We start from the raw sequence: 27121 nt of genomic DNA, 5'->3' as shown, positions 1-27121 counted from the left end.
AGCAGAGGTATACCTATTTACACCAGCCGAAAATGTGTTCCACTAAGTCTAAAATTAATACTAACAAAATGATGCATTGTCTACCCATTAAGTTCCATTCTTACGTAAGAAGGCACAGAATCACTTTCTATACCAATACCTTTAATTGGGATGAAAATGCCTGTCTGTCCTTACCATGACAATTCATAGCCCTTTCTTAGTTTTCCACTTCTAGTGAGTGCTTCAGGTATATATGACCCTCTGTGCAAATACTCTTGCTACAGCTACTAGTGGGGAAAAATCATTTTTCAATCCATGCATAAATGTACCATGGGATATGTGTATATATAATGGATACAAAACTATCATCATTGCCATATCAGTTACATTTTCATCCGCTCATGTGATGTACAGTTAAGTTTGTCTTTGGAACGTTGTAGAATTTAGTTTCGGGTCTAACAGCTAAAAGATAATCTTGAGCTGAACAATTGTTTTTTATGTCTGATGCCTTTTTAAAAGTTGACTTTGCAATTGTTCAATTAAAATTCATTGGTAAGAGATTAAAAAGCATCAAGCCAGCCTTTTCAGGGATTTCTATGAAACAGAAACTCATTCAACAGCTTCAAATCAAATACAAATGTTGAAATCTAATATACAGCTTGTGGCAATTTAGAATTAAAAGTTTATATTTTGGAACATCCTCAGATATTTTGAGGTAATTTGGCCTGCTTCTCCTCTCTGGTGTAGATTAGGAATAGCTGAACAGAAGCCAATGAAATAACACTGGAGTAGAATATATGCTGACATATATTTTACCCCAGTGTTATGTCATTGGCTTCAGTTCAGCTATTCCTGATCTACAGCAGAGAGGAGATTCAGGCACATAATCTTCAATTTTAGCATAGAATGTGATATATTTTCAGAGATACAGTAAATTTACACTAAGGGTACCAAGTTGTTTTTTAATATTTTTTCCAGGGGTACAGATTGTAATGTGCATTCTGTTAATATAGCAGAAACAGCCCTCCCCTAAGACAAATATAATTCCACGGTCCTTTCTGCTTATTTATCCTTTCTTTGCTTTTAGTTTAATTATATTTTGAACATAGGTTGATCTAGTTTCTTTTATTCCAGGAGATGATAGAAGCCTGTCAAGTTCATCTTCAGATACCAGCCATTCGGACGCTAGTGTTGGGAGTAGGTTAACAATTTGGCCTGAACAGTCTTCAGCCAGCACTTCTCAAGAGAGTCATGGACTGGCAGCTGCAAAGGGCATTCATTTTGGGGAAGAAAAAGCACTTGCAGAAGGGGCACATGGCACCACCAAACCACCTCCTAAGCCTCTTCGGTCTAGACAGCTACAGGAAATAGGTCGTCAGAGTTCTTCTGACAGTGGGATAGCTACTGGTAGTCACTCTTCTTACTCTGGAAGTTTCTCTTCCTATGCTGGGAGTCTGGATATTTGCCACGGTGATGAGTTTGGGTCATTGCTTAGCCTGCCATTGAACCTTCCTTCAGATCAGAATTTATGTACTTGCCTGCATAGTGAACCGCAGAGGAGCTTGGGGTCAGAATATCAGGTTCCTAGTCCTGTCAGACATATTTATGACACACCCAGGAGTTTATTACAGGCAGCTGCTATAGATGTACAACACAAGAGTGCGGATTCCACCCAACCAAAGGACCAGGACCCAGCACCTCAAGGCTTTAGTGACCCTAAGGTGCTGGTACCACACTCGGAAACACGGATGGCACCTGAGCAGAGCCAAGACAGGGGGAGGCATGCATCCTTACTCCCAGAAGGCACCAAAGACTCAAGTGATGAGACATATGTGGATTTTGTTTCAAGGTGGTCAGATGTAAAACCACAAGGACAGGTGTTAGACTCCAAAAGTAGTGAGTTGGCACCACCTAGTGGAGTCCCAGCTGACCCCTGTGAAATATATAGCCCCCACCCTGGGATGACAAGAGCTCTCTTTTCAGCTTGTCCAATCTGTGGTGGACTAAAGGTAAATACCTAATACTGAGCAGATGCTAACAAAGACTTAAGTACCTTATTTAACACCATTAATTTAAATGACTTAAGGATGTAAGAATAATTGTGAATTGCTGCCTATTTCTTTTTAGGATAATGAAATTTGTGCTGTTTTGTGGGTATGTTGAAAAGTTTAATAGATGGCAACCTCTCCCCTCCTTAAAAACCATGTCTGGAACAGGAAAACATTGAAACATGTAGCCTATCAAGCATTATCTTTCAATGGACCAGACTCGCATTGACTTCAGTAGAAACGTCACAGGCACATCGGAGGGTTGAATTTGTCCTGTGATAATTAATTTAGTACAAATGAGGATGTCTTGCTGTTGGTATTTCTTGAGTAGAGTGAAGGGAGGCTGAAAAGGTTGGATGATACTCTAGGATAGCCATTTTTTAAAGATGCATATTTATTTTGACAGATAGATAGTTAGATAGATAGTTTGACTGTAGTATGTGAGCACCTCATGTGCATGGGGAAGCCAGAATGGTGGAGCTTCTGACTGAACTTCAGAAAATGGTGAAGCTTCTGGTGAAGGAGAACATAAGAGCTACTATACTGGAACAGACTAGTGGTCCATCGAGTCCTGTATCATGTCACTGAGAGTGGCCAGTGTCAGATGCTTCAGAGAAGGTGCAAGAAATCCTGCAGTAGCTGGTTATGGGAGAGCCAACCCTCAGGGAAAGTTCTTCCTAGCCATCAGGAGTTAGAGGCTGACTTAAGAACTGAAGCATGAGGGTTTGCATACTTTCCTACACTTTTGTTTATTTTAAAATATTTACTATTATGATTCTGGATATTCTTGTTATCCATATAAATGTTTAATCCCTTTTTGAATCCTATTAAATTCTTGGCCTCAATAATATCTTGTGGCAATGAGTTCCACACACTATTAATGCATTTGTGAAGAAAATATTTCTTTTTACTGGATTTTGAGAAGACTTTTTGTGGTGTTTTTATTGCGGTTGCTAAACTGGAACAAGATAAAGCTGTGTTCGTGTTGGTGAGGCATAGAAAACCTGGGAAAGAGAGAGAGGGAATGTAAAAAATTAGGAAATGATGTATAAACTGGGAATTCAGGCAAAATTATCTCACTTAGAGAAACAGTTGTTAAATAAGGTAATTTAAGTGTATAATTTTAAATGAGTATGTGGGAGTTACATAACTCACTGGAGAGAATAGGTTTTCAAATTCAGAAGACATTAATGAGCTTGTTGGGCTATTGGCCTTTTCTTGTCCTGCAGCGCTTCATGTGCTTGTAGTGCAGTCGGTTTTTAAGTCTCTGGGTACTAGAGGATGGTATTGGCACTGTATATCTTCAAAACTGTAAAGGACTGAAGTCACTCCTTCCCCCTTTTCCAGTCCGCTCCCTGATTGGACTATTGATTTTAAATGCATTAGACCAGACACCATATAGGAGGAAAACTGTGGTGCCACTGTACTTTCAGCCATTATAACTGTAGGGAAATGTTGAAAAAGGTCTTATGCAGAATGGACAGTAATCTAGAAAATAAACAGTGACCTGAGAGAGGCTGCTCCCGCTTGAACTCATTTTAGTGCAGGATAAATACTTTTGCTTGTCTTCCCTGCCCATTTTAAAGAACTCTGAAAATATGCCTTATTGAATTATACAAATAACAATTGTGTTTTTGTTAAAAGTAATCAAACCATTATAGCAAGATCAATTATTTTAGAAATGACTAATGGTCCCTGTCCGTGTCTTCTTTACACGTAATATGATGAAGGCACCAATCCCTATTCTGTAATAAAATAATTCCTATTCTACATGCTGTGAATAGGATACATTTGGGATACCACTAGGAGCAAGCTGAATTGAATCATGGATTACTTGACATCAGTTATCCACATCTATTTGAAGATGTTCAGAAAATCTTTATTGGGCCAATGTTTTGCGTGCTTTTGCAATTTCAGATAAACTGTTAATTAAATTATGTTGATGTTTTTAAATTCCTGATATGTAGTCTAAGTAAATGAGATGGAGAGAACAGTACAGTCCATAACAATATTGAAGTACAGCAGCAGTTTTTCATGTTCATCCTTGTTAGTGAACTTTGCAAATCTTATAGTCCTTACTCAGGCAAAAGTTTATTTCAGTGGTAATTTCACCAAGAAAGAAGGGAGTAAAAATGTCAAGACTGAAGCAAGTACAGGTGTGCAATGTCCTCTGGCAACAGAACCACTGAGGGAGGCAGGATTTGGGGTTGTGGTGCAGAGGTGTAGACACCTGTGGAGGAGAGGTGTGTATCAAGGGACTGAAATGGGTCTGGGGTAGAGGATGGAGAATGCTGGATGTGGAAGGTAATATTTGCCTTTTCTGTTCAAGAGTGACTCCAGTAGCTAGTTAAGGAGCAGCATTGAAAAAGGTCATCCACTCCACTAGTGATCGGAAGGATGATGACCAGAATGCAGGACATCAAGATTTGGCGTGTAAACTGGGGATCTTCCAGACTCAGACAGAAAATATGGCAGTAACGCTTTCCTGTTTCACTCAAGGTGAAGAATATAACCACTGAGAAAATCTATTGTACATAAAGGAACTAGAAATATATTAGCAGCTGAGGTTTAAGATTGGGAAGTAAATGTGCTTTTGTATTCTGTGGTACGTTGGCCCAGTATGCACAAGATTCCCTTCGTTATAAACTGAATTGAGTGTGCCTTTACCATTGTATTTTCATATAGGTATTTTCAGTTATGCAGATAAATATTTTAGCTGAGATCCTTGTATAGTATATACATAGGGCATATTTATGCTCAGAATCTTGGATTGTTTTTATTAAGGTTTGTAGATTTATTTCTGGACCGTGTTCATTCCATTTCCGACTATCTAGTCACTATTAGAATGGGGAATAGCACTTCACTGTACATATTTTTTTTTCTGTAACTTCATTTGATGCCATAGTTTAGGAGATAATATCAAGATTTTTATAGGGTGGTGGTGTTGGTTTTTTAAACTCCTCCATTGTTTGTAAAATTTCATAGAAGCCTGGAAATAAACTGTCTTTTCCAACTGATTTTGTCCTTTTCCATCTGGCAGATACTGTTTTCCCTGCCCCAACTGTCATCCTCTTGCATTTTGAATGGATATGAAATGCATATGGCTGTTTTTATTGACTTCCTTGTGGTGTACCAACATCAGTGAGGGTAGCAAGAAATGTGTCTACCTGTGGAAATGCTGGCCCTGATCCTATATTCCTGGCTTACCCCAAACTCTCATTGATTTCAATGGGAGTTTTTTTTGCATGTAAAGAGTATAGGATTAGACTAAGGTTTTGCTAGTTAACTTGGTGTGACGCAGTCAGCATAAAAATAATTGTTTTTCTGTGGGTCTGTTATGAAACACCAGCATATATTCAGCCAGTTTGATTGCTTGATCATCTGGAAATATCACTACCTCTGTGGAGATGAGGGCCCCAATTCACTTACAATGGTACAAATCAGGAATGACTCTGCTGAATTCATCCATCTAAGGTACTTGTATAGCTACCATTACCATAGTATCTGAATGCCTCACAACCTTCTCCACAACACCCCTGTGAGGCGGGGAAATCAGTGTTATCCTGTTTTACAGGTGGGAAGCTGGGGCACAAAGGGCTAGATTCACAAATGGCACGTCGATGTTGCAATACCCAAGTCCCAGGCTTTGGGGTATTCTGGGGTGGGGCACTCTGAATCTTTCCTGTTCGAACTTTGTAAATAGTTAAATATTCATTGGGCCAGAGTGCAAAAGGGAGAGTCTGACTTTCTAGCCTGGTGGTTGGGGTACTCACCTGGGATATAGGAGACCCAGTTTTAAGTCACTGGTTCAAATCAGGCAGAGCAGGAATTTGAAAGCACATCTTCTACCTCCAGGTGCGTGCCCCTATCTGGTGGGCTATTGGTTATAACAGTGGGTGGGTATCTCTGATTTTTTGTGAGAAAGAACTGGCCTGACTTAGACCCTTAACTCCAGGGGTGGGTTCACAGGCTGTGACTGAGCAGAGTGAGACACCTCCTTCAGGCCTGGACTTAAGTGCCTACCCACTCCTCTCCTTGGCATTTCCTACTGGCTAGCTTAGGTTGCTACCTTGCTCAGCTTGCTGGCTGTTGTGAATCTCATTCTGAGGAATCTGACTCTGTCCGTGGACTGTAAAGGGAACCTGAGTGCCTAGCTGAGGATTTCACTGAGCATCAGGCACCTAAACGTTTGATATTGCAATGCCCAAGTCCCTTGGTGGATCTAGCCCTAAATAACTTGCCCAGTGTCACACAGGAAGCTTGTGATAGAGGAGAGGCTTGAACCTAGGCCTCCTGAATACTATGTCATTGGGGATAAACTCATATAAAATGGGTCTGAAAGAAGAACATCTGTAGGATGTAACCTTGTGCAATGGGATGGCCACAGACAATTTCATTGTCACGTCTGTAAAGGGAAGTTTTTCAGTTTTTTTGTTTTAACACTGAAGTTTTCATTAATAATAATAATAAAAAAGATGCTAAAGAAATCATAGAGGTGCGTTATAATTGGGCTGGCAAAACTAGATTTTTTAAAAATAATTTAGATTTTAAAATAATATTGAATATTTTAAAGCATTTTTATTTTCATAGTTGTGTAAAATTTTAAGCGTTTTTTCAATATTTATGTAAATTTTCAGAGTTGTGGGAAATAATGGGGGGATCAGATAATTATTTAATGACCAGTAGACTGAGAAAGTTAAACCTTTATAACCTTCAAAACACAAATTGTCAACATCACATGTCAAAATATATACAGTAAATATCCTTAAATCAAACTCGAATAAGTTCTCAAGCAACATTTTTCTTACTTTGCCTATCTGTAAATTTTGATTATTATCAATGGAAATATTTTTAATCATTTTGTGTGTTTACGGTGAAATCGGTGTTTGCTGATCAATATAATCCTTCCAAGCCTGTTTATAATGTACAGTATCAGTATACACATCCATTTGTGTATTAGTGTCATCACACTCCCATCTCACATAAGACAAAACTACTCATTTTTGCCTTATAATGTCTCTGCTCATTTCTGATTTCCAGATATAAAGGACAACATAGGATGACATATCATTGGCAAAGACACTTATCAATATTTAAATCCTGTTGGTTCAGAGGTTTGTGTAACTCAGCTCACATAACAAATATGATACTTTTAAGTCTTATCAGCACATATACATATTTTCTTCTAAATGACAATATGTAAATTTTGTTCTAAAAAGATTGTTTTGCTTTTCAATCAGCCTCTACTAGAAAATCTCTATTAAAAAAAAGTCTTGCTGTCCCTTGCATGTAAGTTAGCGTGTTCTGAGGCTTAAAAATTCTGAGAGTTATTTCTATATGATAATCACCTGCTATGGATGTTTTGCATTTCTATACTTTTTTTTTCATTTGACGATTTTAAGTGCTTTAGAAAATTAATTAACCCATTTTAAAGATACTGAAACAGACACAGAGAGGACATGACTAGATCAGATCAGCGAGACAGCAGCAAAGCTGCTCTGTCTCCCAGTTCCCGGGTCTAACCGTTAGACAACACTTTTTATAATCCTTTTTTCCATCTTTGAACATATCCATTGAACCTCAACAAAAATATTATACTTTTTTTACCTTTAAAACTCCAGGGCAGTTCTAAATTGCCAGGAAAGGCTGTTCAATTTTTAAAGCTCTGCACCTTCCTCTTCTCACTAACAGTTCTTCTTCCTTGATCCGAGCTGTAGGCAGTTCCTGAGTATTCTCACTTATCTGCGCTCATTTTTCATTGATAAATAGGTGCTGATGCTGCACCACTGAAATCAATGACAGATTTGTCATTGACTTCAATGGGAGCGAACAAGGCCCATAATAAACTGGGTTTTGTCTTATGTAGTTTCTTTTTCTATTAGGAACACTTTAATGCATTGGCCAAACTTGACTAGATATCATTTCTTTCACAGAGGTGCAGTGAAGAAGCCTTCAAGCCCAAATGCTTTAAAATACCTGATAATACAGACAAATCCAAAAGTTCTAAATAAAAAAATCAACCCGCTGATTATTGTCCAACATGTTGTAACACTGTTATAAAAGGAGACACTGTCACAGTCAGATACAAATAAATAACAGCCTAACAATAAATAATATTTAATTGCGCAAAGAAGAGGTATGTCTGGGGATCCATTACATTTGACTGACTCTCACTATGAGAATGGTCTTTGATGCCATTGGCATTTGGCGTAAATCAGAACAGTTTTCAGGCTTTCTATTTCTATCAATTTCTATTAATAGTATTCTCTTCAATTACATCTCATTTGGTTCTCTTAGTTAGGGCCAGACTGTGATACCTTTACTTACACTGAGTAGTACTTTGCATCCCATTGCCTTAAATGTGGCTACTCATGGTGGAAGTTGAGCAAGGGTATCACAACATGGCATTTCACCTGCATCAGTTTATTTTTATGGCTACATGACAGAGCTTGCAGCTGCACCACTGTAGTGCTCCTAGTGCAGATGCTCTAAGCTGATGGGAGAGAGCTCTTCTGTCAATTTACCTATTCCAGGCCCTGCAAGCAACGGTAGCTATGTCAGCAGGAGAAGCTCTCCCACCGACATAACGCAGTCCACACTGGCACTTAGGTCGATGTAACTTACATTGCTCAGGGGTGTAGCTGATTCAGATCCCTGAGCGACATAACTTGTACTGACATAAGTGGTAGTGTGTTCGTAGCCTTAGGCGACAAAGCTTCTACAGAGACAGTGACAATAGCAATTATCCTTTGCATGAACTCAAGGCACCTTAAATAATTACCTCATGACAGCCCCCTGAAACAGAGGATCTGAGGATCACTTCACTCACCGCTCAAATACAGCCACTTCTGAAGCAGTTTACATCAACTGAAAACAGCACACAACACCTGTCTAAGCCAGGAAGGGAAGAATACTTTCCCAAATGAAGCTGTTAGGGAGATGTTCTATAAAATAGGTGGGCAGAATGCAATAATCAGAGCTGGAATTTGGCCCCGACCCCAGGGTTCACATCCTTTCTCTTATAAAAAGTGCCACAGGATACTTACTAGCAAATGATGATGACCTTTTTATATCTCATCCCACAGACAGTACCTCCAGGGATACAGGGTTCCCTAGCTCTATTGGTTTATTTCTGACTCAAAGAGAAAGAGAGCCTTCTACTTGTATCATTAGCATAATTTCCTACAGCACCTTATTATTGCTGCTTGGAGGTCTTCCCAGCGAATACTATAATGCGTAACTCCCAATTCCCCAACAAGCAAGATGAGGCCCAGCTTCCACATGAGTTGCTAGTTGTTTTGGTGAGGTTCCCTGTAGTCTTTGAGAGATGTGGAGCACCTGCAGTTTTAATGGTTCACCAAAGGTTTCTCTAGAAAAGCACAGGGAGACTGAGACACTGGTTTGGAGCCCTACTAAAAGGGTCCCAGCTCGGATGGGAGACATTCAAAGAACGCACAGATGCTGTAGGAAATTATGTTGGTGATATAAATGGATGGCACTTCCCTGAGTCAGTACTACAACCATGCTACTGGAGGTGCTATTTTAACCCACATTGTGTGTGGGGGGGGGAAGGGGGTAGGATTTTTGTTTCACTCCAATGGCTGGTGTATATAAGATTTTTTTTTTGTGTCTGCTGCTTCTTTCAGCTAGTGGGCTTACTTCTTCAATTTGAGAGTAGAGGCTCATGCATTAAGTGCTGAAGGTTCCAGATTTGATCACCACCAGTGGCACAACTAGAGCCTGTTTATTGTACCTTTCAGATGAGATGTAAATTAGATAAATTGACCATCTGTCATGAAAGACCCCATCCCACTTTTCATCAGAGTAGGGATCTTAATCCAAACTGGTTATTATAAATAAGAACTATAGGTACTTTGCACCTCGTAGGATCAGGCCCTAAAAAAAATAGAGTGCTGTGTGGGCAGCTCAGCATTATTTATCTCCATGGCCTAAGCAGACACTTTTGACAAATCGTTTGTCTGTCGGTGAGCTGATCAAGATACTGATAGTTTGGATCCAGTATACCCAGTCAGAATGAGTAAATGAGAAAAACTACTTGTACTCACGAAAGAAAAAGAAGCTGAACAATATACGATATATAAGAGCAAAAATTACAAGAGCTGACTACTCTCCTCTTTCTCATCTGGGAGTAAGAGCTTCTCTGGAGAGAGAAAATTAGCTGTTTTTGAGGAGACAGAGGAGGAATCTGACAATGAGAATCAGGAAAAATGGTTGTCTTCTGAATTGATGGTAAAGAATGCAATCAGAATACTGGGAATATGGCTAAGACAGGAAGAAGGAAAATAAAGCATTTTTCTTCTGAATCAAACACATTCCTCACTAGAAGAATTATCAGTTGGAACACTACAAAGTAGTGATGGAATCTGCCAAAAAGAACAGCATCCTATACATTCCTTCTTTTAAGATGCAGAAAGAAGTTCACCACTCCAGCACCACATGGCAGAAGAAAGTATTCCTTTTACCCGTTCAATCAAAGAAAAGATAATAGAAGAGACTTCTCTTATGAGAAGGATATACTGTGGAATATGGGCTGTTCTGGGGATGACAAATTCTGGCAGAACCCAGGGGCATGCATTGTGTCCTAGTTATTAAAGCAGAGGGCTGGGATTAGGATTCCTTAGTTCCTTATCCAGATGTACCTTTGACTTGCTCTGTGGCCATAAACAAGTAATTTAAAAACCTCTCTTTTCCTTGGTTTGCCCATCTGCAAAATGGGTATAATGTTCATCTACCTCACAAGGCTCTTGTGAAGCTCATTTAAGCCATATTTGCAAAGTGTTTTAAGATCTTGTGATTAAAAGAAGACATGTAAGAATTACTATTTATTAGCCAAAATTGCCAAAGTAACTGCATGAGTCAGAAAAGGACTCTGTAAATGACAACACGATAGGATACGCATGAAATGTGTGGAGGCTTGGCAATAATCCACTATGGATAGATGGGCCTTGGAGATGATAGAAAACGAATACTGAATGGAGCTAGAGTCTTTTACCGAAAACCTTTTCCATATAATCAATTGCAGTTGACAATATGGACAAGTTTGCAATGATGACTTCAACTATGCTGATCTAGGAAGTCTAATAACCCAGGAGCACACCTATACCCTTTCATGGACTATATGCTTTTCAGAGCTAGCTCTCAAGAAATTGACAGACATAGCTACAGAGTGGGCAGTAGATGCATTATAGAAGTGCGGTTTTTGTCATCAACTTTACAAAGAGCAAGTTGATATCAACTCAGAAAATACATCTAGAAGTTATATGTTCAGAATAGGACGAGGGCAGGTTCAGAAAACCATCAGTAAGTCATTCTAGTGTGGATGGAAATTCAATAGGCATCTTCCATGCAGGCTCTAAAATTGACATGATTAAAGTTTTTTTTCTGCAAATAATGGTTCTTGGACCATTCTATACATTGCTACAAATGTTCCCATTGGAATACTGGAACTGTATGGAAGGCATCTTGGGAAAAGCTTCAAGTGATTCTTCAGACTCTACACAGCAGAGCGAGTAAGGACTCAATCCACTGCTACTTCTACCTTCTCCCATCAAGAGTAATAGCAACAAATTTCAACATCTTGGCCGTTCGCTCCTTGCAGAGGTCAGTGCAGAGCATAGTGTGATTAGGAGAGATACATGGACATGAACTTTCTTCAATACAATGCCATAAAACTAGCCATCCTCACTTTTCAGGCACATCTTGCGCAGCAAATTATGATGGTAAACTTGGACAACATGGAGGCTGTTCCCTCCGTATTCTAGAAAGAAAACACAGAAAGTGTGAGAGAGAAATGACCTAGTGGTTTGAGGATGGGACTAGACTTAGGAAATCCTGAGTTCTAAGCCTGGCTCTACCACGCTCTTCTTCTGTGGCCTTAGGGAAGTCAACAATGCCTCAGTTTGCCCATCTGGTAATACAGGCATGATAATATTTACCTCCTTCCTGGAACTACTGGCAGGATTAAATAGATGATGTTTGTATAGCACGTTGACTGTGTAAAGTACTATACAAATGCTAGCCCTTCACTCATTCCTCTCTCAGGCAAACTCTCTCTGAAGACAACAGCAGTTTTGCCAGAGAAAGAGCTGAGTCAAGATTCCAGGGTTTGGCCCATGGTGAGATTCTTAAGAGCAGTTAAACTTGTGGAGCTTCTATAGCTATTCAAAAATCTGCTGGGGAGCCTTAGCAGGGTATTTCCACTGGTTAGCCAGTCCCCTTACAAACCAATAATCTATTCATTGCTGGATTTTCTTTATTGTGAGATAATTTGCATATGAGCTATTTCAAAGGCCAGGAGCTAGGCCTTCTGGGTCCGGCCCATGGCAGCACAAAAGTACCTGAAAGCTGCTTTAAATGAGGAGTTGAGGATTCCCCTATCCTGAGGGAATTCTTTCCTGTTGTAAAGTCAGCATAGCTGATTTCTGTTCCAGTCCCACCTGCCGCACCCCACTCCCTCATGGTATGCGAGCATGTTGTAGATAGAAAGGGATATGACAGGAACTCACTGTGCTCTGGCCAGTCTCATGGCTCATTGGTCACCATCATAAGCTGGTGCAAGTTGAAGGAGTTTTTCAGCTGCTCTAACTCACTCTGGGGATCAATTTGGCCTCCAACTAGGCCTGGTATTGTGGTGAATTCAACTATACGCGTGCAATGAGTGTATGCCCCGGAGTGAGCGTGAGATGGGAGATGTGAATCTGCTGTTCCCTCAGTTGGTCTCAGTTCCTGTGTGCCTCTCATAGTGTGAGCATCTCGCCGTGCTGAGTGTGATTCTAGTGTTTTAAAGATACGTATTTTTTGTACAACATGGCTCCTAAATGCAAGCCAACTACTTCATCTGGTGCTCAACCGAAGAAACAGCGATTTGTTCCAACGCTGGAGGAAAAACTGGCTATGTTGGACTTATTGAGAGACGGTATGTCCGTCTCCAATGTGGCGCGTAAATATGGCCGCAACAAATCTAGCATCTGTGCTATCAAGATTCGAGAGAGAGAAATTCATCAAGTCGTGGCATAAAGTGCTCAATAACTGCTAAGATGAGGAGCCAGGTGCATGATAAGACTTTAGTGAAGACTGAAAAGCATTAAACTTATGGTTAGAAGACATGAACTGTAAACGTGTGCCTATCGATGGCAACACATTGCGAGAAAAGGCTCTTAGCCTCTACGCGCTGTTCAAACCTCCCGCCAAAGAGGGACAGCCTTCTGATGAGAAGGAATTCAAAGCCAGCCATGGTTGGCTTAACAGTTTTAGGAACCGCTTCAACCTCAAAAACGTGCAGACTACTGGTGAAGATGCATCTGCCGATGAAGAGGCAGCAAAAGCCTACCCCGAACAATTAAAGATAATCATAGAAGAAAAGGGCTATCTTCTGTAACAAGTTTTTAATGCTGACGAGACTGGGCTCTTCTGGAAAAAAATGCCCAACCTCACTTACATTTCAAAATCAGAAAGACAAGCCCCGGGCTTCAAAGCAGCTAAAGACAGTGTGACTGTGTTGTTTTGTGGCAATGCGGCTGGGCATTTAATAAAGCTGGGCTTGCTCTACAGGGCTGCAAATCCCGGTGCCCTAAAAGGCAGGAACAAAAATCTCCTGCCTGTGTTCTGGCAATCAAATAAAAAGGGTTGGGTGACGATAGTATTATTTCTGGATTGGTTCCACAAGTGTTTCATTCTGGAGGTCAAGCGGTACCTCAAAGAGAAAGGACTTGACTTTAAAGTGTTGCTGATCATAGACAATGCTCCTGGCCACCCTGAGGCACTCCAGTTTGTGCATAACGACATTGAAGTCGTCTTTCTCCCCCCAAATACCACCTCCATCCTCCAACCTCTCGACCAAGGTGTGATTCGCTGTTTCAAGCCACATACATGAGGCTTACATTCTCACGGATATGTAGCGCTATAGATGCTGATCCCAGTCTTAATGTGATGGAGTGTTGGAAGTCCTTCAATATTGCCGATTGCATCACTTATATTAAACAGGCAATGGATGCAATCAAGCCTGAAACAGTCAATGCATGTTGGCGAAACTTATGGAAAGAATGTGTGAATGATTTAAAGAGTTTCCCGACCATTGACAATGAAGTGAAACGCATTGTTCAGGTGGCCAGGCAAGTGGGTGGTGATGGCTTTGTCGACATCCTTGAGGAAGAAATTGAAGAACTAATTGAGAGCCTTAGAGAAACATTGACTAATGAAGAGTTAGAGGAACTGATAAAATTGTCTACAGAAGACAAAGATGATGATGACAAACAGGAAGAGCTAGCAAGTTGGAATCTTCATAAATTTGCTGAAGTGTTCCAAGAAGTGAAACACTTGAATGATTTAATTTCTGAATATGATCCCTCTATTGAATGAAGTCTCAAAATCGCATGTAGTATTATGGACGATTTGAGACCATATTAAGAAATGTTTGAGCAGCTCAAGAGACAACAGCGACAGTTGCCGATCACTATGTTTTTCAAGAAAAAACAACCAGCAGCAGATGAGCCTGGCCCATCATCTCCTGGATCGACATCAAGCCTTGATGACCCCCCAATAATGTCATCGTTGTCGTAGACTAGCAAGAATATCCAGGATGAATGGTGAGTGGTTAGGTTTACTGTTTTCCTTTTTTATTCTTTCATTCTTCCATCTGTCTTTCTCTCTTTTATGTAATTAAAAATACAGTACTGTAAAATTATATTTTGCATATGTACTCTTTATTATATACTGTACATTACTGTATACATTATACATTTATACATATAGTATTACTGTACAGGGTTGTATACTGTACACAAAACCATGTATACTGTACTTTATGGGCGATTTAAGGGATTTAAGGGTAATTTTGACTATATGTGATTTTCGCCTTACGCGCTGACTTTAGAACCTAACCCCTGCGTAAGATGCGACTCCACTGTATATGTTGTAGGTGCCACTTTAATCCAAATAATAGTAATAATTCCACCCAATTGAACTGTTGTTTAGGACAGGATGTTTTCTGAGCTTACAAATGCATATGGTGCAGGAAATAGTCTCTTCTTTGGCTCCAGATCGGAAACGTTCAAAGGAGAAGCAGTAGCACAAACTAGGGGCAGGAAGAGCACTGAAAAAGGAGGCGTCAATTCTCTGGTATGGTTGAAGTGTGCACACACAAGTCCAGAGAGCAGATAGAAAAGCGGCTTTAGAGCCTTTTTATACTCCCTTGATCCTGGGGCATTTGGGTCCTGGTCCTTAATGTAAATTAGAGGAGCCAGCTGCCAGTGAATTCAAGGTACTGTTCCAGCAGCATGGAATCAGCTGGGCATAAAAGAGTCCTGCCAGGTTCTCTCTTTCCCAGTTATCCCCTCTGCACTGGATACTCTAGCAGCTCTGTGCCACCCCAAAATTCCCCTACATGAGGGGAATCCTCCACTGTCAGGACACACACAGACTTAAGCAGCCCCAAGGTACTAGAGAACTGAGGCCAGAAAATGTTAAGCAAACAGGAATATAGTCAATTTTGGACTGTTCATTACATTCCATCTGACACACCAGGGCAGAAAAGCATCCTCACCAGATGGCTTAGCAACAGCATATCTGAATTTTGTGCAGCACTTTGCAAAATTCCTCCAGTTGAAGTGAGAGTAAGGGTTGTAGCAGAGTGTGTGGGTATTCGGGTGATGATTGCTATAGAAAACCTGATAATAATAGTAATTAATAATTTGCAACACTACTCTTCATCAGCAGAAAAAACATGCAAGGCAGACCCTGTATCCAGGTAAGTATCAAAGTACTGCAAAGTGCTCCAGGTTTTGTGATTGTTTTATTGCTGGTGCCAAATTCTAACTTTAGTGATGGGCTGCGAATGAGCAGAAAATAATTTTTGTCTTCACTATATTAATTTTGCTGTTCATGTCTTCTCCCCCATTCTTTCTTACTTCTGGCCATTTCCCGTTCGTGATGGATCTGTGAATGAGAAATGGACAGAAGTAAAAGTAAGAATGAGAGAAAAGTCACGAACAGCAAAATTAATATAGTGAAGACAAACATTATTTTAGTTAATTATTTTAACATATTCAGTGATGACAGGAGGAAAATTCCTTACCTGTTGTTTTTTTCTGGGAGAAGTTGACTAACCTCAACAAGGGGCAACATCCAGCAGTTAGAAAGGAGAGAAAATGGATACAAAGGTGTTTTTCATGAAAGGCTTCCATTTTTATTCTGATTTGGCTTGCTCATGTGTTTTGTTATGGCCCATTGTGTTCCTCTGTTTGTGTGGTGAAAGATACTCAGGTTATAACAAGATTTTTACTTTCTCTCCTTACGTGAAATGGGCTTGAAGGAAGGAGTCAGATCCTCATCTGATATGAATTGGCACAGCTCCATTGTCTGAGGACCTGGCCCAAGTATATTTTTAGTGCTGGTTCATGAAAGCAGAAGTTTATCTGTCACTTTGTAAGAACAGTGTAAATGGGAAAAGAACAAGGAGCAGATCCTCACTAATATAGTCCTTAGCTGCAAATTTCAAAGTTGTAATCACAGCATATTGTAAACCCCAGAAACCATTGTTAGTTTTCCTGCTGTGTTCACGCTCCAGACACAGAGGTTCTTTTAATTATAGCATGATGCCAGACCTGTGTCCCTACCAGCTTTTGTAGCAATTCCACATTTGATCCCCTCTGGCTTTACTGTGTATGTTTGTTATTGTAGAAGTGCCCAGTAGCAGTGCTGCTATAATTAAACGGCTGTGTTTGTTATCTTCAGGGGTTTCCCAGCTTTGCAGGGTCCTATCACTCATCAGTAAAGTTTTATTGGAGGCAATAACTTAGCATGCAGTGGAAAATAGGTTGTTTTAGTTTTTTTATAATTGCTTGAATTGCTTTTTAGGTTACTGATGTTTTAGAACAAGTAGAAATAATTGTGATAAGTTATAGCTACGCATGCACAAAAACTATTTTATGATGAAATTCCCTCAGAATTTCTACTATAACCATTAGCTGAAATTCATTCTTTTTCACTGGGAAAGGACAAATGCCCACTGAAGCCCTAGGTGAAGGATTTAAGTGAGTCACTGGTCCTTGTGCATGATGTCTAACCTGCTGTGAATTTTACTCAATCACTGTGCTCACATAAAAGCCTTGTTAAAAATCTATTGGGTCAAAAAATCAGTTTGTTTTTGTTTTTAAATGTCATTCCTGTTCATTACAGTCCAAGAGTATAATGAATAATTCCAGGGATAATTACTGAATTTTCAAAGTTACTGATCGCCAACTTTTTATAACTATAGCACTATATTTATGTTGGCTTTCTTTAAGCCTTGAAACTATGTCATGGTTTTCTACATAGAAAATGATTTGTTATTTAAATTGAGGTTTAGTTACTCCACCATTACACACATTGAATAGTACCTCACTCTGCACAGTCTGATTGCTTCACTGGCTACTTGAATACTAAGGTCCTACTCACCGCGAATCTAGGTGGCACCATTAGGCACATGCTTATGAATCTGAACAAACAACGGAGTTGATCTGACATGCTAAATGATGCCTATGAAGTACTGTGGAACCTCAGCTCCCATTGAATTCAAAATAATGAAGGGCAGGTTCAGCCCCCCAGTTTGTTAGATGCACACAGTATGATGAAAATCATCCCTGTTCAGAGGGTTTGCATAAGGTCCCATTTCAGCCCTATTTTGAGGATGAGCTAGTCTTGAATGGCACAGAGGCCTTCTATGAGCTCTTTGCATGAGGTGAGCTTCACCCAGTACAGAAAGAGTGTGAATTAGCAGCTTTAATGCAATAGGAAAGTCTGATCCTATAAATATGGGACTATTGAGTGGCTTTTTGTTTTTTGTTTTTAAATCATCTATCATTCCTGCAGTAGTGTGATGTTAACTCCTGCTGGAAATGACAGTGTATGGCTATTTGCCTTTCTATTCAAGGGTTTTCATTGGCTCTGATGAGACCTATATATTCAAATGGCTGCCATGTTCTGTTAAGAATTTAGTATCATTACTAATCACAATTTATTTGGACGAATGTAAAAGAACTTGCTATGTTGCCCAGTCATCATAACTGGATTTATTTTGAAACTTTCTATTTTCATGTGTGTGAAGGGCTACAAGTGTTGTCTTATGTATTGATTCTTCAACTGCCCCATCTTTCTGAATTTTGTACCAAGACATATGGGCTACAAATTTGTATTCTGGACAATTTACATTGATTTTACTATTCATGTATCTCTAGTCAAAAGGGCTTGATCACTTCTAAACAAGAAATGATTTGTAGCAAATCTTGCCTCTTTGCGTGGCTAAGGAGATGATAGACAGCCTGGGTTATTCTTTTCCTTTAATTATTTTATGAAGTAATAAGAGGAAATGGGAATACATGGTCTATTAATTATTTAAACAACAAGCAAACCTCTTTTCATGAATCCTTATTACCCAAGAAAGTGGCAATAATTAATGCAATGCTAAGGTGGTACTACTGTGCACTCATAAATCAGGGTGAATGCATACTAGTAACTTCCCCCTTTACAGTGCAATCTTTTAATATCACATAAAATTTCTTTGATGCACGGTCGCATAGATGACATTTAGAAGGTCACACACTATTTCTCAAATGAGACAATCTAAAAGTATTACTTTTTTTCTTACACCCTGCAGTGAGCTTTGTGCATCTATCTGGGATATGTTTAGACAGTTTTAAAATATATTATTGGAAGTGTTATTTGCATCTCTCCATTTCTAATGTCAGATGCCTAATTACCAGGATTCAGATGCGAGAAAAATTGAAAGTAATATTTTAAAACATCTCCAGAATAGCCATTCTATGTATAAAAATGCTTTACCATCTGATATTGGAGCATCTTTCAGGGCTAGAAAAAATGCTGTATGTTCTATTTTAGTAAGCAGAAGAATTGTCTCTTTCCATTGGTTTAAAACTTCTGTCCAGATCCTCTGGTGGAGTAAATCAGCATAGCTCAACTGAAATAAATGCAGCTACATCAATTTACTCCAATTGAGGATTTGATCCTCTTTGTCTAGTTTCGGGGAATCATGATATATTAAACCTTAAATTTGTCATTGAGATGGGACTGATTATTTCCTGTTGTAGAATCTTTAGTGAGTAATTCTGGAGTGGAAGCCCACATTTGGAAGAAAGAAGGACACATTTCTGTGTAGTTTTTGTTTTAATTGCGATTGAAGGCACCCTGATGTTTGGAATGTAAGGAACAAAATGGCCCCTTGCTAACTCCTGTCTGCTTGCAAACCTATCAGGCTGTGGCTACAATCTGCAGACTTTGACAAACCTCATATGTGGGCTGGAAACCCAGAAGATGGAGCCAGAGAGCAACATTCAAGAGTAGGGAGCAGAGAGAGCTCGCCAGTGCCACAGTCAGGTGTAACTATTGTGACAGGGTCAGGCCACATGGATACAGGAGAGTGTTAGAAGGCAGATATATTAGTCCCAGATTAAGTAGATCTCTTTTCCCTGGGAAAGGTAACACGGGCAGTTCCAGAACAAGCAGGAACTGCTAGAATCAATTAGGACAGGCTGGCTAATCAGGGCACCTGAGTTTAAAAAGGACCTCACTTCAGTTTGTAGCATGCCTCCAAGGAGCTGGGAGCAAGAGGCACTAAGAGCTGAGAGTGGGAAGGTGTATTGCTGGAGGATTGAAGAGTACAAGCATTATCAGGCACCAGGAGAAAGGTCCTGTGGTGAAGATAAAGAAGGTGTTGGGAGGAGGCCATGGGGAAGTAGCCCAGGGAGTTGTAGCTGTCGCACAGCTGTTCCAGGAGGCACTATAGACAGCTGCAATCCACAGGGCCTTGGACTGGAACCTGGAGTAGAGGGCGGGCCCAGGTTTCCCCCAAACCTCCCAATTCCTGATCAGACACAGGAGGAATTGACCTGGACTGTGGCTTCTACCAGAAGGGAAGGTCTCTGGGCTGTTCCCTGACCCACATGGTGAATCTCTGAGGTGAACAAATCCACCAATAAGCGCAGCACCCACCAAGGTAGAGGAGGATCTTTGTCATGCTATCAATGGGAAGACAGGACAGTGCTTTGGCTGGTAACTCAGCAGAAGGCAGTTTAAAAAAATAGGTCAAGGCAGTTTAGGTTGGACATTAGGAAAAACTTCCTAACTGAGGGTGGTTAAGCACTGGAATAAATTGCCTAGGGAGGTTGTGGAATCTCCATCACTGGAGATTTTTAAGAGCAGGTTAGACAAACACCTGTGAGAGATGGTCTAGATAATACTTGTCCTGCCATGAGTGCAGGGGACTGGACTAGGTGACCTCTCGAGGTCCCTTCCAGTCCTATGATTCCATGAAAATATTCCCAGGTGAGGTGGACTGGTGGGCAGAATGAAGCTGAGGCAGTTAACAGTGCATGATAAATGCAGTTTGCCTTGTGACTATTATCACTACGGAGGTACATGCCCGTTTAAATCTGTAGGTCCAGAAATATGGGGCCTTTAGGCAAATAACAAAATGTCCCAGTTTTCATTTACTATGAATATCCATGAGCTCATTTGCATATTTTAAAATATTCATCAAAGTTTTTTTTTTATTTTCTACTCTTGTCCCCTCACTACAGTATCAGTTACAGGGCATGCTATAAAAGTCAGTGGAAAATAAGTAATTTTATGGGACATTTGGAGCTAGATCCACAAAAAATTTAGGCACCTAAATGCACAATTTAGATTCTCAAACCCCTCGCTCAGCTCCCACATAACTCTAGGTAACTGAATTCCCTAGATGCCTAAAATTCCACTGGTAAAGACCCCTAGACACCTAAATTTCTGCTACTGGGTATATGCATAAGGTGCTTAAGTCCTGATGTTTGGGGCACCTAGCTCATGCCTGAACCCCAGTGGAATCTTCAAACTAGGCATTCTCCCAAATATCTTGCCCCGGGGCCCAATTCAATAAGTGAATTGGGTCTCACACACAATACTGCTGCTGTGATCCTCTTATACCCTCTCACGAGATATGAGAGACACACGTTCCAATTCTCCCTCTGGCTAATGTGGAGCGGGGATTTGAACCGAGCTATCCCCCTCTTGGGTGAGTGCCCTAACCACTGGGCTAGGGGGTATTCTAGAATGGGTCTCTCTCAATCTTTCCTATTGAAGCTGGTCCACTTAGTATAAAAAAGTACGGTCATTAGAACAGGGAACAGGGAACACAGGTCTTCCACATTCTGGTTGAGTGCTCTAACCATTAGCCTATTGGGTAAAAGGGGAAACCGCCCCAGGTCCACCTCCTCATTTTCTTGCAAGGAGGGCTAAGGTACTTAAGTCTCTGAGTGGGTTCATGGCTGTGAATCCTGAGCAGAAGGAGAGACCCCCTTTATCTCAGAGTTAGGCACCAAACTCCCTTTGAGGATTGGGGCTTAGGCCATACCTGTCTCCTTGGCATTTCCTATTGGCTAGTTTTGGTGGCTTCCTGCTCAGTGCACTGGCTTTTGTGTACCCATTTGTCATCTCCTAGCTTACTCTCTGCATTGTGTAGGGAGTGTGGGTGCCTAACACAGATTCCGTCAGCTGGCAAGGTGCTTGAACAATTTTTTTTAGCTGTTATTGGTGGTATAACGGAAACTTTATGATCGACTGGGGCTGGAAGCATTCAGATTTATTGATTGTGTGAGGCCAGCCTGATAGGTCAGAGCCAAGTGCAGGTGCACCTGTCTGGTTGTCTAAGAATGGATGCATGTGAGCCTGATTACTTGGCTGGGGACAGGTGTATGCAAACCTGACCGACTGACTGAGTTTTTACGCCAGGTGTATTGTGGCCTAAAGAGTCACTATAGATAAGACTGCACAGCGGTTTCCATTGTTAGCACATCTGTATATGTTATGTATAATTACATAAAAGTCAGTGTTAAAAAACTGTTATTTAGGTTGCTACATCAAGCACTTGAAGGTTAGGAAATTCCAGATTTATGGTTGCTCAGGCAATTGTGGTGGGAGGGCTCAGCCCCCCTCCCCTTTGTTCCTGTAACAGGCCTCTCCAGTGGCACAAACCAGCTGTGAAGCTGGCAGATCTGGCCCTTTAAGAGGGAATCCACAGGTGACATGCTGTAGTGAATCCAGCAGAAAGGGGGAATGACTAGAGTGTCCCTGTGCTCTGTGATCCCCTGCTGCTGGATGAGGCTATGGAAAGATGGACATAAGCTAGAGCAGCCTATAGGCTGCTCCAATTTATGTCTGAGACTGTTTCAACCCCTGCCAGCCCTAGCACTGCAGGAATGCGAAGGAGGTTAAAGGTTACCATTACACCCCACCTCCCCTAGTCTTGCAGTGAGCACAGTTCAGACAGGATGAGGGATATGGTCCACTATCCGTACAAACAAATATTGTACTGTCAGTGCCAAATATAAGTGGCATTTAATTTTAATCCATCCTGTTGATGTAACCAATAGAGAAAGAGGGACTGAGTGTTGATGATACCATACATACTGTAAATAGAAGAGCTGCATGTTAACACAGAAACCATGACACAGCATGCCTTCACCTCCACCTGAAAATTGCTTGCTTGTAAAGTGCCATAACAATATAAAATTGGGGCCAAGTGTCCATAAAAAGACACAGGTTATCCTATCCTTCTCCTCAGGAATACAATGCTCATAATCATCATGGCTGAAAGAGAGCACCATGTGTACTGTTGCTGCGGTGATTTGCTAGGCGTCAAATCCTACCTACTGCCGGTGTGTGGGGCCCTCCATGCCTGCAATGGAACTGCTATCTTGTGTCACTAGAGCAACCTATTATATGTAATGTAACAGATTGGGTGGGGGAGAGAAGGGAGACATGATTTCAGGTGTGTCAATTCTCCAGCACCAGTGTGACTCCCTGGATAGTTGCACACTGAGGCCAGTGGATCTGCTGCCATACAGATGCACTAGCTACTCATTGAATAGACAAATCGGGGCCAGGGAGGGTAGTAGCCTCCCCAGAAATTTAGAGATTGCATAAATAAATAAAGGAAATACTGAGTTTGGAACAGAAGCTTGTTTATCTCACTTTATTAAAAGTGGACAAATTTAGTCATGGTACAAAAGTACTCATTTTTTTGAACATGAATAAAAATAATGATTTATATATTCAAAAAAATGTTCCAAATGATCTTTACCCTGGGTTTCCTGAAATGAATTCCTCTGCAACATTTGCAAGCTGTAGCTTTTTTTTCCCTTGCCTACATATAAAATTTTATCTGTGCGTATATGTAAAATCATATAGCATTGGAGGTGTGATTGTCCAATTGTGGATCAAAGCCATGTTTTAGCATAGCAGAGAGCACTGAAACTACACTCACTTACAGTGTTGGTTGCTGGTATCACCAAAATCATTTTCATCCACATCATCACTTCAGAAAACAGCTGACATTTGGTTTGGCTGAGTGAACTGAGATATTTATGAACTGACTTCAGTGATCTTTCTGTAAGCTGACAGTTGGCTTGCAACAGATGAAGCTGAGTAATCAGAAAATCATAGATGAAATTGGAGCCATTCACCTGAAGCAGGCCTTGAAATTGCATTTGTTATGTTTGGAGTTATGAGAGTTTCAAGATTTTGAATATCTTGGTAGCCTTTCTGTTCAAATATTGATTGACTAATGGACATTGTAAAATCAATTACTTTGAAGTAGATATACATACAACATTCCTTTGCTGCACTGGGTTCACCTGTGCCTGTTAGCAGTTTCTTGGGAACTTTTATCTTCTATGCTGACCCTCTCCAACTTGAAACTTTTCTGGGGGATTTGCTCCCAAAATAAGTTCTAGCTTTCATCTGATTGGATGGACTAAGGTAAATTAAGTGTCATTTTCATAAAACATTGGCCTTCTGTTGCTGAAATGTCTGACACTTGCAGAGTTTTGGACATACCATCTAGCACATTTAGAACTTTTCAAGCTAGTTCAATGCCAAAAAGGAAGTTCAGCTTTCCATTTGAGTTGTTACACCATCAGTTTGAATGCTCGTTTCAGGATCTTTTGTTGCATCCTTTGCAACCTTCGGAGATGCTCAAAGTGCAAGGTAGTTCTCAGAAATTGAAGCCAGTTCTTCTTCAGAGAGAGTCCATTTTTTTGGACAGAGGATATTGACGCTTGGCAATAAAGAGTCCTGTGGCACCTTATAGACTAACAGATGTATTGGAGCATGAGCTTTCGTGGGTGAATACCCACTTCGTCAGATGCATGAGACACACCACTCTCATAATGTCCATGATAGTTGCTGAGCCTCTGATTTAGACACAATAGTATATCTTTAATTACTGACACATATACCTCTGCAGATGTACAGGTTATATTCTACAATCCAGTGAACTCTTCTTCAGCGTTCATGTCATCATCCACATATCATATCCATAAAATCACTTGCTCTTTGATGGAGAATTCCGTTGTTTCAATTACCATAATTGTAGACCACTTTCCAATAAATTTCTCAGAAATCTCCCTCCTGGATTTAAGACTCATGGTTTCCACTATCTCATTTTGAATAACTGCATTTGTGAATTTATCTTGTCTCTTTTTTCAACCATGTTGAAATATCAGGATTATATTCTGCCTGCAGACAAAACAGTTGAACGTAGTTGCAGTCAAGCTGTCCATGGAAGGGTGTATTTTCAGCTTGTTCAGTATAATGGCCCTGAAGTGCAAGTCCAAGATAATGTATGCTACTTAGTATTTTTATTAGGGTTGTCTAGTTTCTTTTGAGAGTTCTGAAAACTTAGCATATCACCAACATCCTTTGTGATATTTTGAAGACTATCAACTGCTTGGTGGTGACTCGAAAAAGCTTGGTGCCTCAGAAATTTGTCTCAAGCCTTGTTCCAGTTAGGGAATCCAGACTGTGGGAAAGCTTCATCTGTCGTCTTAGTCAAAAGTAGTTTATACCTAAAAGCTGTACAACAGTAGAAACAAAGTACACTGTCACTAGTCTCAGAAAAACAGAGCCATTGAAAATCATCAAACCAGGATGGACAGAAAGAATGGCTTGCTTATCCAAAGTTGTGCACAGGTAATTACTTATGTCATGATGGCTGAGGTGTCTCAGAAATGCTAGAAGTATCAGGGAGCTGACATTTGGTTCCTATGCAGGTGATGTTGGAGACATTTTAGTAGCAGAAGCTGATTCACTTGTTGGAAGGATAGTTTTCCCATTTTTAATTAGCCATGATTTTATTTTAGCATCTTGACAATATACTTTTGGTTTTTGTACTCCATTTAATGACTACCATTTTTTTGAGGGGCTAGGGTTAAAAAAATATGTTGTCTGTTCTCCTGCAGGCCTGATATTGGACCATACAACAGTTCTATTGCCAATTTGTGGCTAAGTAAGGCATAACCTGGTGGCTGTGCAGCAGCACTAATTAATGGTGGATTGGGTACCATTGCACTCATCAGTACTTTTAACCTTCTACTTGTGTGTGAAATTCTTTGCACCAAGCAGAATTAATCTCTGACTAGAGCTGGTTGGGAATTTACCACCAGGATGTGGGAGAGCCAGGTTCCAGTCTCTGATCTGCCTGATGCAGAGAAGGGACTTGATCGAGGATCTCTCACATTGTGAGTGTCCTAACCATCCAGCTACAGAGCCAGTCTCTGGCTGTCTCAATCTCTCCTGGTGGAGCTGTTCTACTGTGTATAACTAATTAAATATTCACTGGGCCAACGTTCAAGTCCCTGGTCTCAGTCAGGCAGAGGAAGGACTTGGGAATATGGTTCTCGCATCCCAGATGAGTGCCCTAACCACTGGGCTATTGGATATATTGAGGTTGGCTCTTCCTGTTTTTTGTTGTTTTTTTTTTTTAATATACAAGGGTTTCAACTTTGTCCCAATATGGAACCTAATGCCTCAAAAATTTTCACAAAATTGAATTCTTGTTTTCCAGCCAGCCCTAGCTCTGACTGGGTGCCATCCTACTGAGCAATCACAATGTCTAGCTGGCAGCTTTCAAGATCAGTTTTTCATGTCAGTTGCTACAAATTTCTTCATTTTGCACCTGATATGAGAGCCTATCTGGAATATAAATCCTCATGCATCAAGGCTTATGCCAACCTAGAGCTAGTGTGGGGGAGGGGCTATAAAGAAACTTTTCCTTGTACGCAGGTTATTCTTGCATCTTCATTGAAGCACGTGGGGCTAGCCACTATCAGAGTTAGGATACCACATATATGAACATTAGTGTGACCCAGTGTGTCAGTTCCGTGTTCCTGTGCATATGGCCCTGAATTAGGAACTTTGGTTAAAATTCATTCAGCCATAGCTTGGACATGTAGTGGAGTGTGGTGGCTGCAAAGAGATTGTTGTGGATCCCTTATCCCTGGCTGCTTGGCCCAGGTGGAAGTTAAAGCAACAGGGAATCTATTCTAACTTTTACCACCGGGGATCATGTGTAGTGGAACCTGGCTTCACCACATTCCTGGCACACCCACCGCCCACCCAGCCCCAAACAGGTTCCCTTCTCCCCTTATTATACTGAGGAGGTGGGGGACAGCTGGCCTAGGAAGTGGCTGTGCCACCTACATCAGTCTAAACCTGTCAGAAATTTCCCTATGCAGGGAAATTCATTCTTCAGTACAAATATCGAGTTGGCACACAGCAAGCTTAAACCATGTTATATGGTGGAGTAGAGAACCTGGGCTGTTGAGCCTTATCCTGCATCTACTGAAGTGAAAGACAAAGCTCCCATTAACTTTAGCAGTGCAGGATCGGGGCTGTATGAAGTGATGCATATGATGAGATCAATTGTTGTATATTAATATTTCAATAGTTTGTAAATGAGATTGTAGGCCTGTTAAGAAAGGAAAAGCTGCTCAGTCTACATGTGACGGTATTTCTGACTGGCTTATAGTATAAAATGAAATCTGGTCAAGTAAATCAGCAGTTTAATAGGATTTAAAATGGACAAATGCCATCTTAATATAAACGGGATGAACACATTGCTATGGAATAGGTACATTTCAAAACATACTTTTTTGACCATAAAAACTCATGTGCCATGGTCCCTATTTGCAAACATGGAAATGCATGCCAAAGTTAGGTTATGTGTAGTTAGTCAGAGTAACAGAGCTAATCTGTGAATAACGATCCAG

The 27121-nt window shown here is 40.6% G+C and overlaps 1 protein-coding gene across 3 annotated transcripts in view; it reads left to right on the top strand.

Annotated features, from left to right (window-relative positions):
• Positions 1-27121, top strand: part of DOK7 (docking protein 7) — a 100413-nt gene that overhangs the window by 41614 nt on the left and 31678 nt on the right. For all 3 annotated transcript variants that reach the window (XM_045017358.1, XM_045017357.1, XM_045017359.1), the window contains one exon: positions 1114-1988. In XM_045017358.1, the coding sequence (XP_044873293.1) occupies positions 1114-1988 (875 nt within the window). The remainder of the gene's footprint in view (positions 1-1113; positions 1989-27121) is intronic.

The sequence above is a fragment of the Mauremys mutica genome, chromosome 5 (genome assembly GCF_020497125.1).
Source record: "Mauremys mutica isolate MM-2020 ecotype Southern chromosome 5, ASM2049712v1, whole genome shotgun sequence".
NCBI lineage: Eukaryota > Metazoa > Chordata > Testudines > Geoemydidae > Mauremys > Mauremys mutica.
Note: the sequence above shows the minus strand (reverse complement) of the source record. Positions and strands in the feature narration are given on the sequence as shown.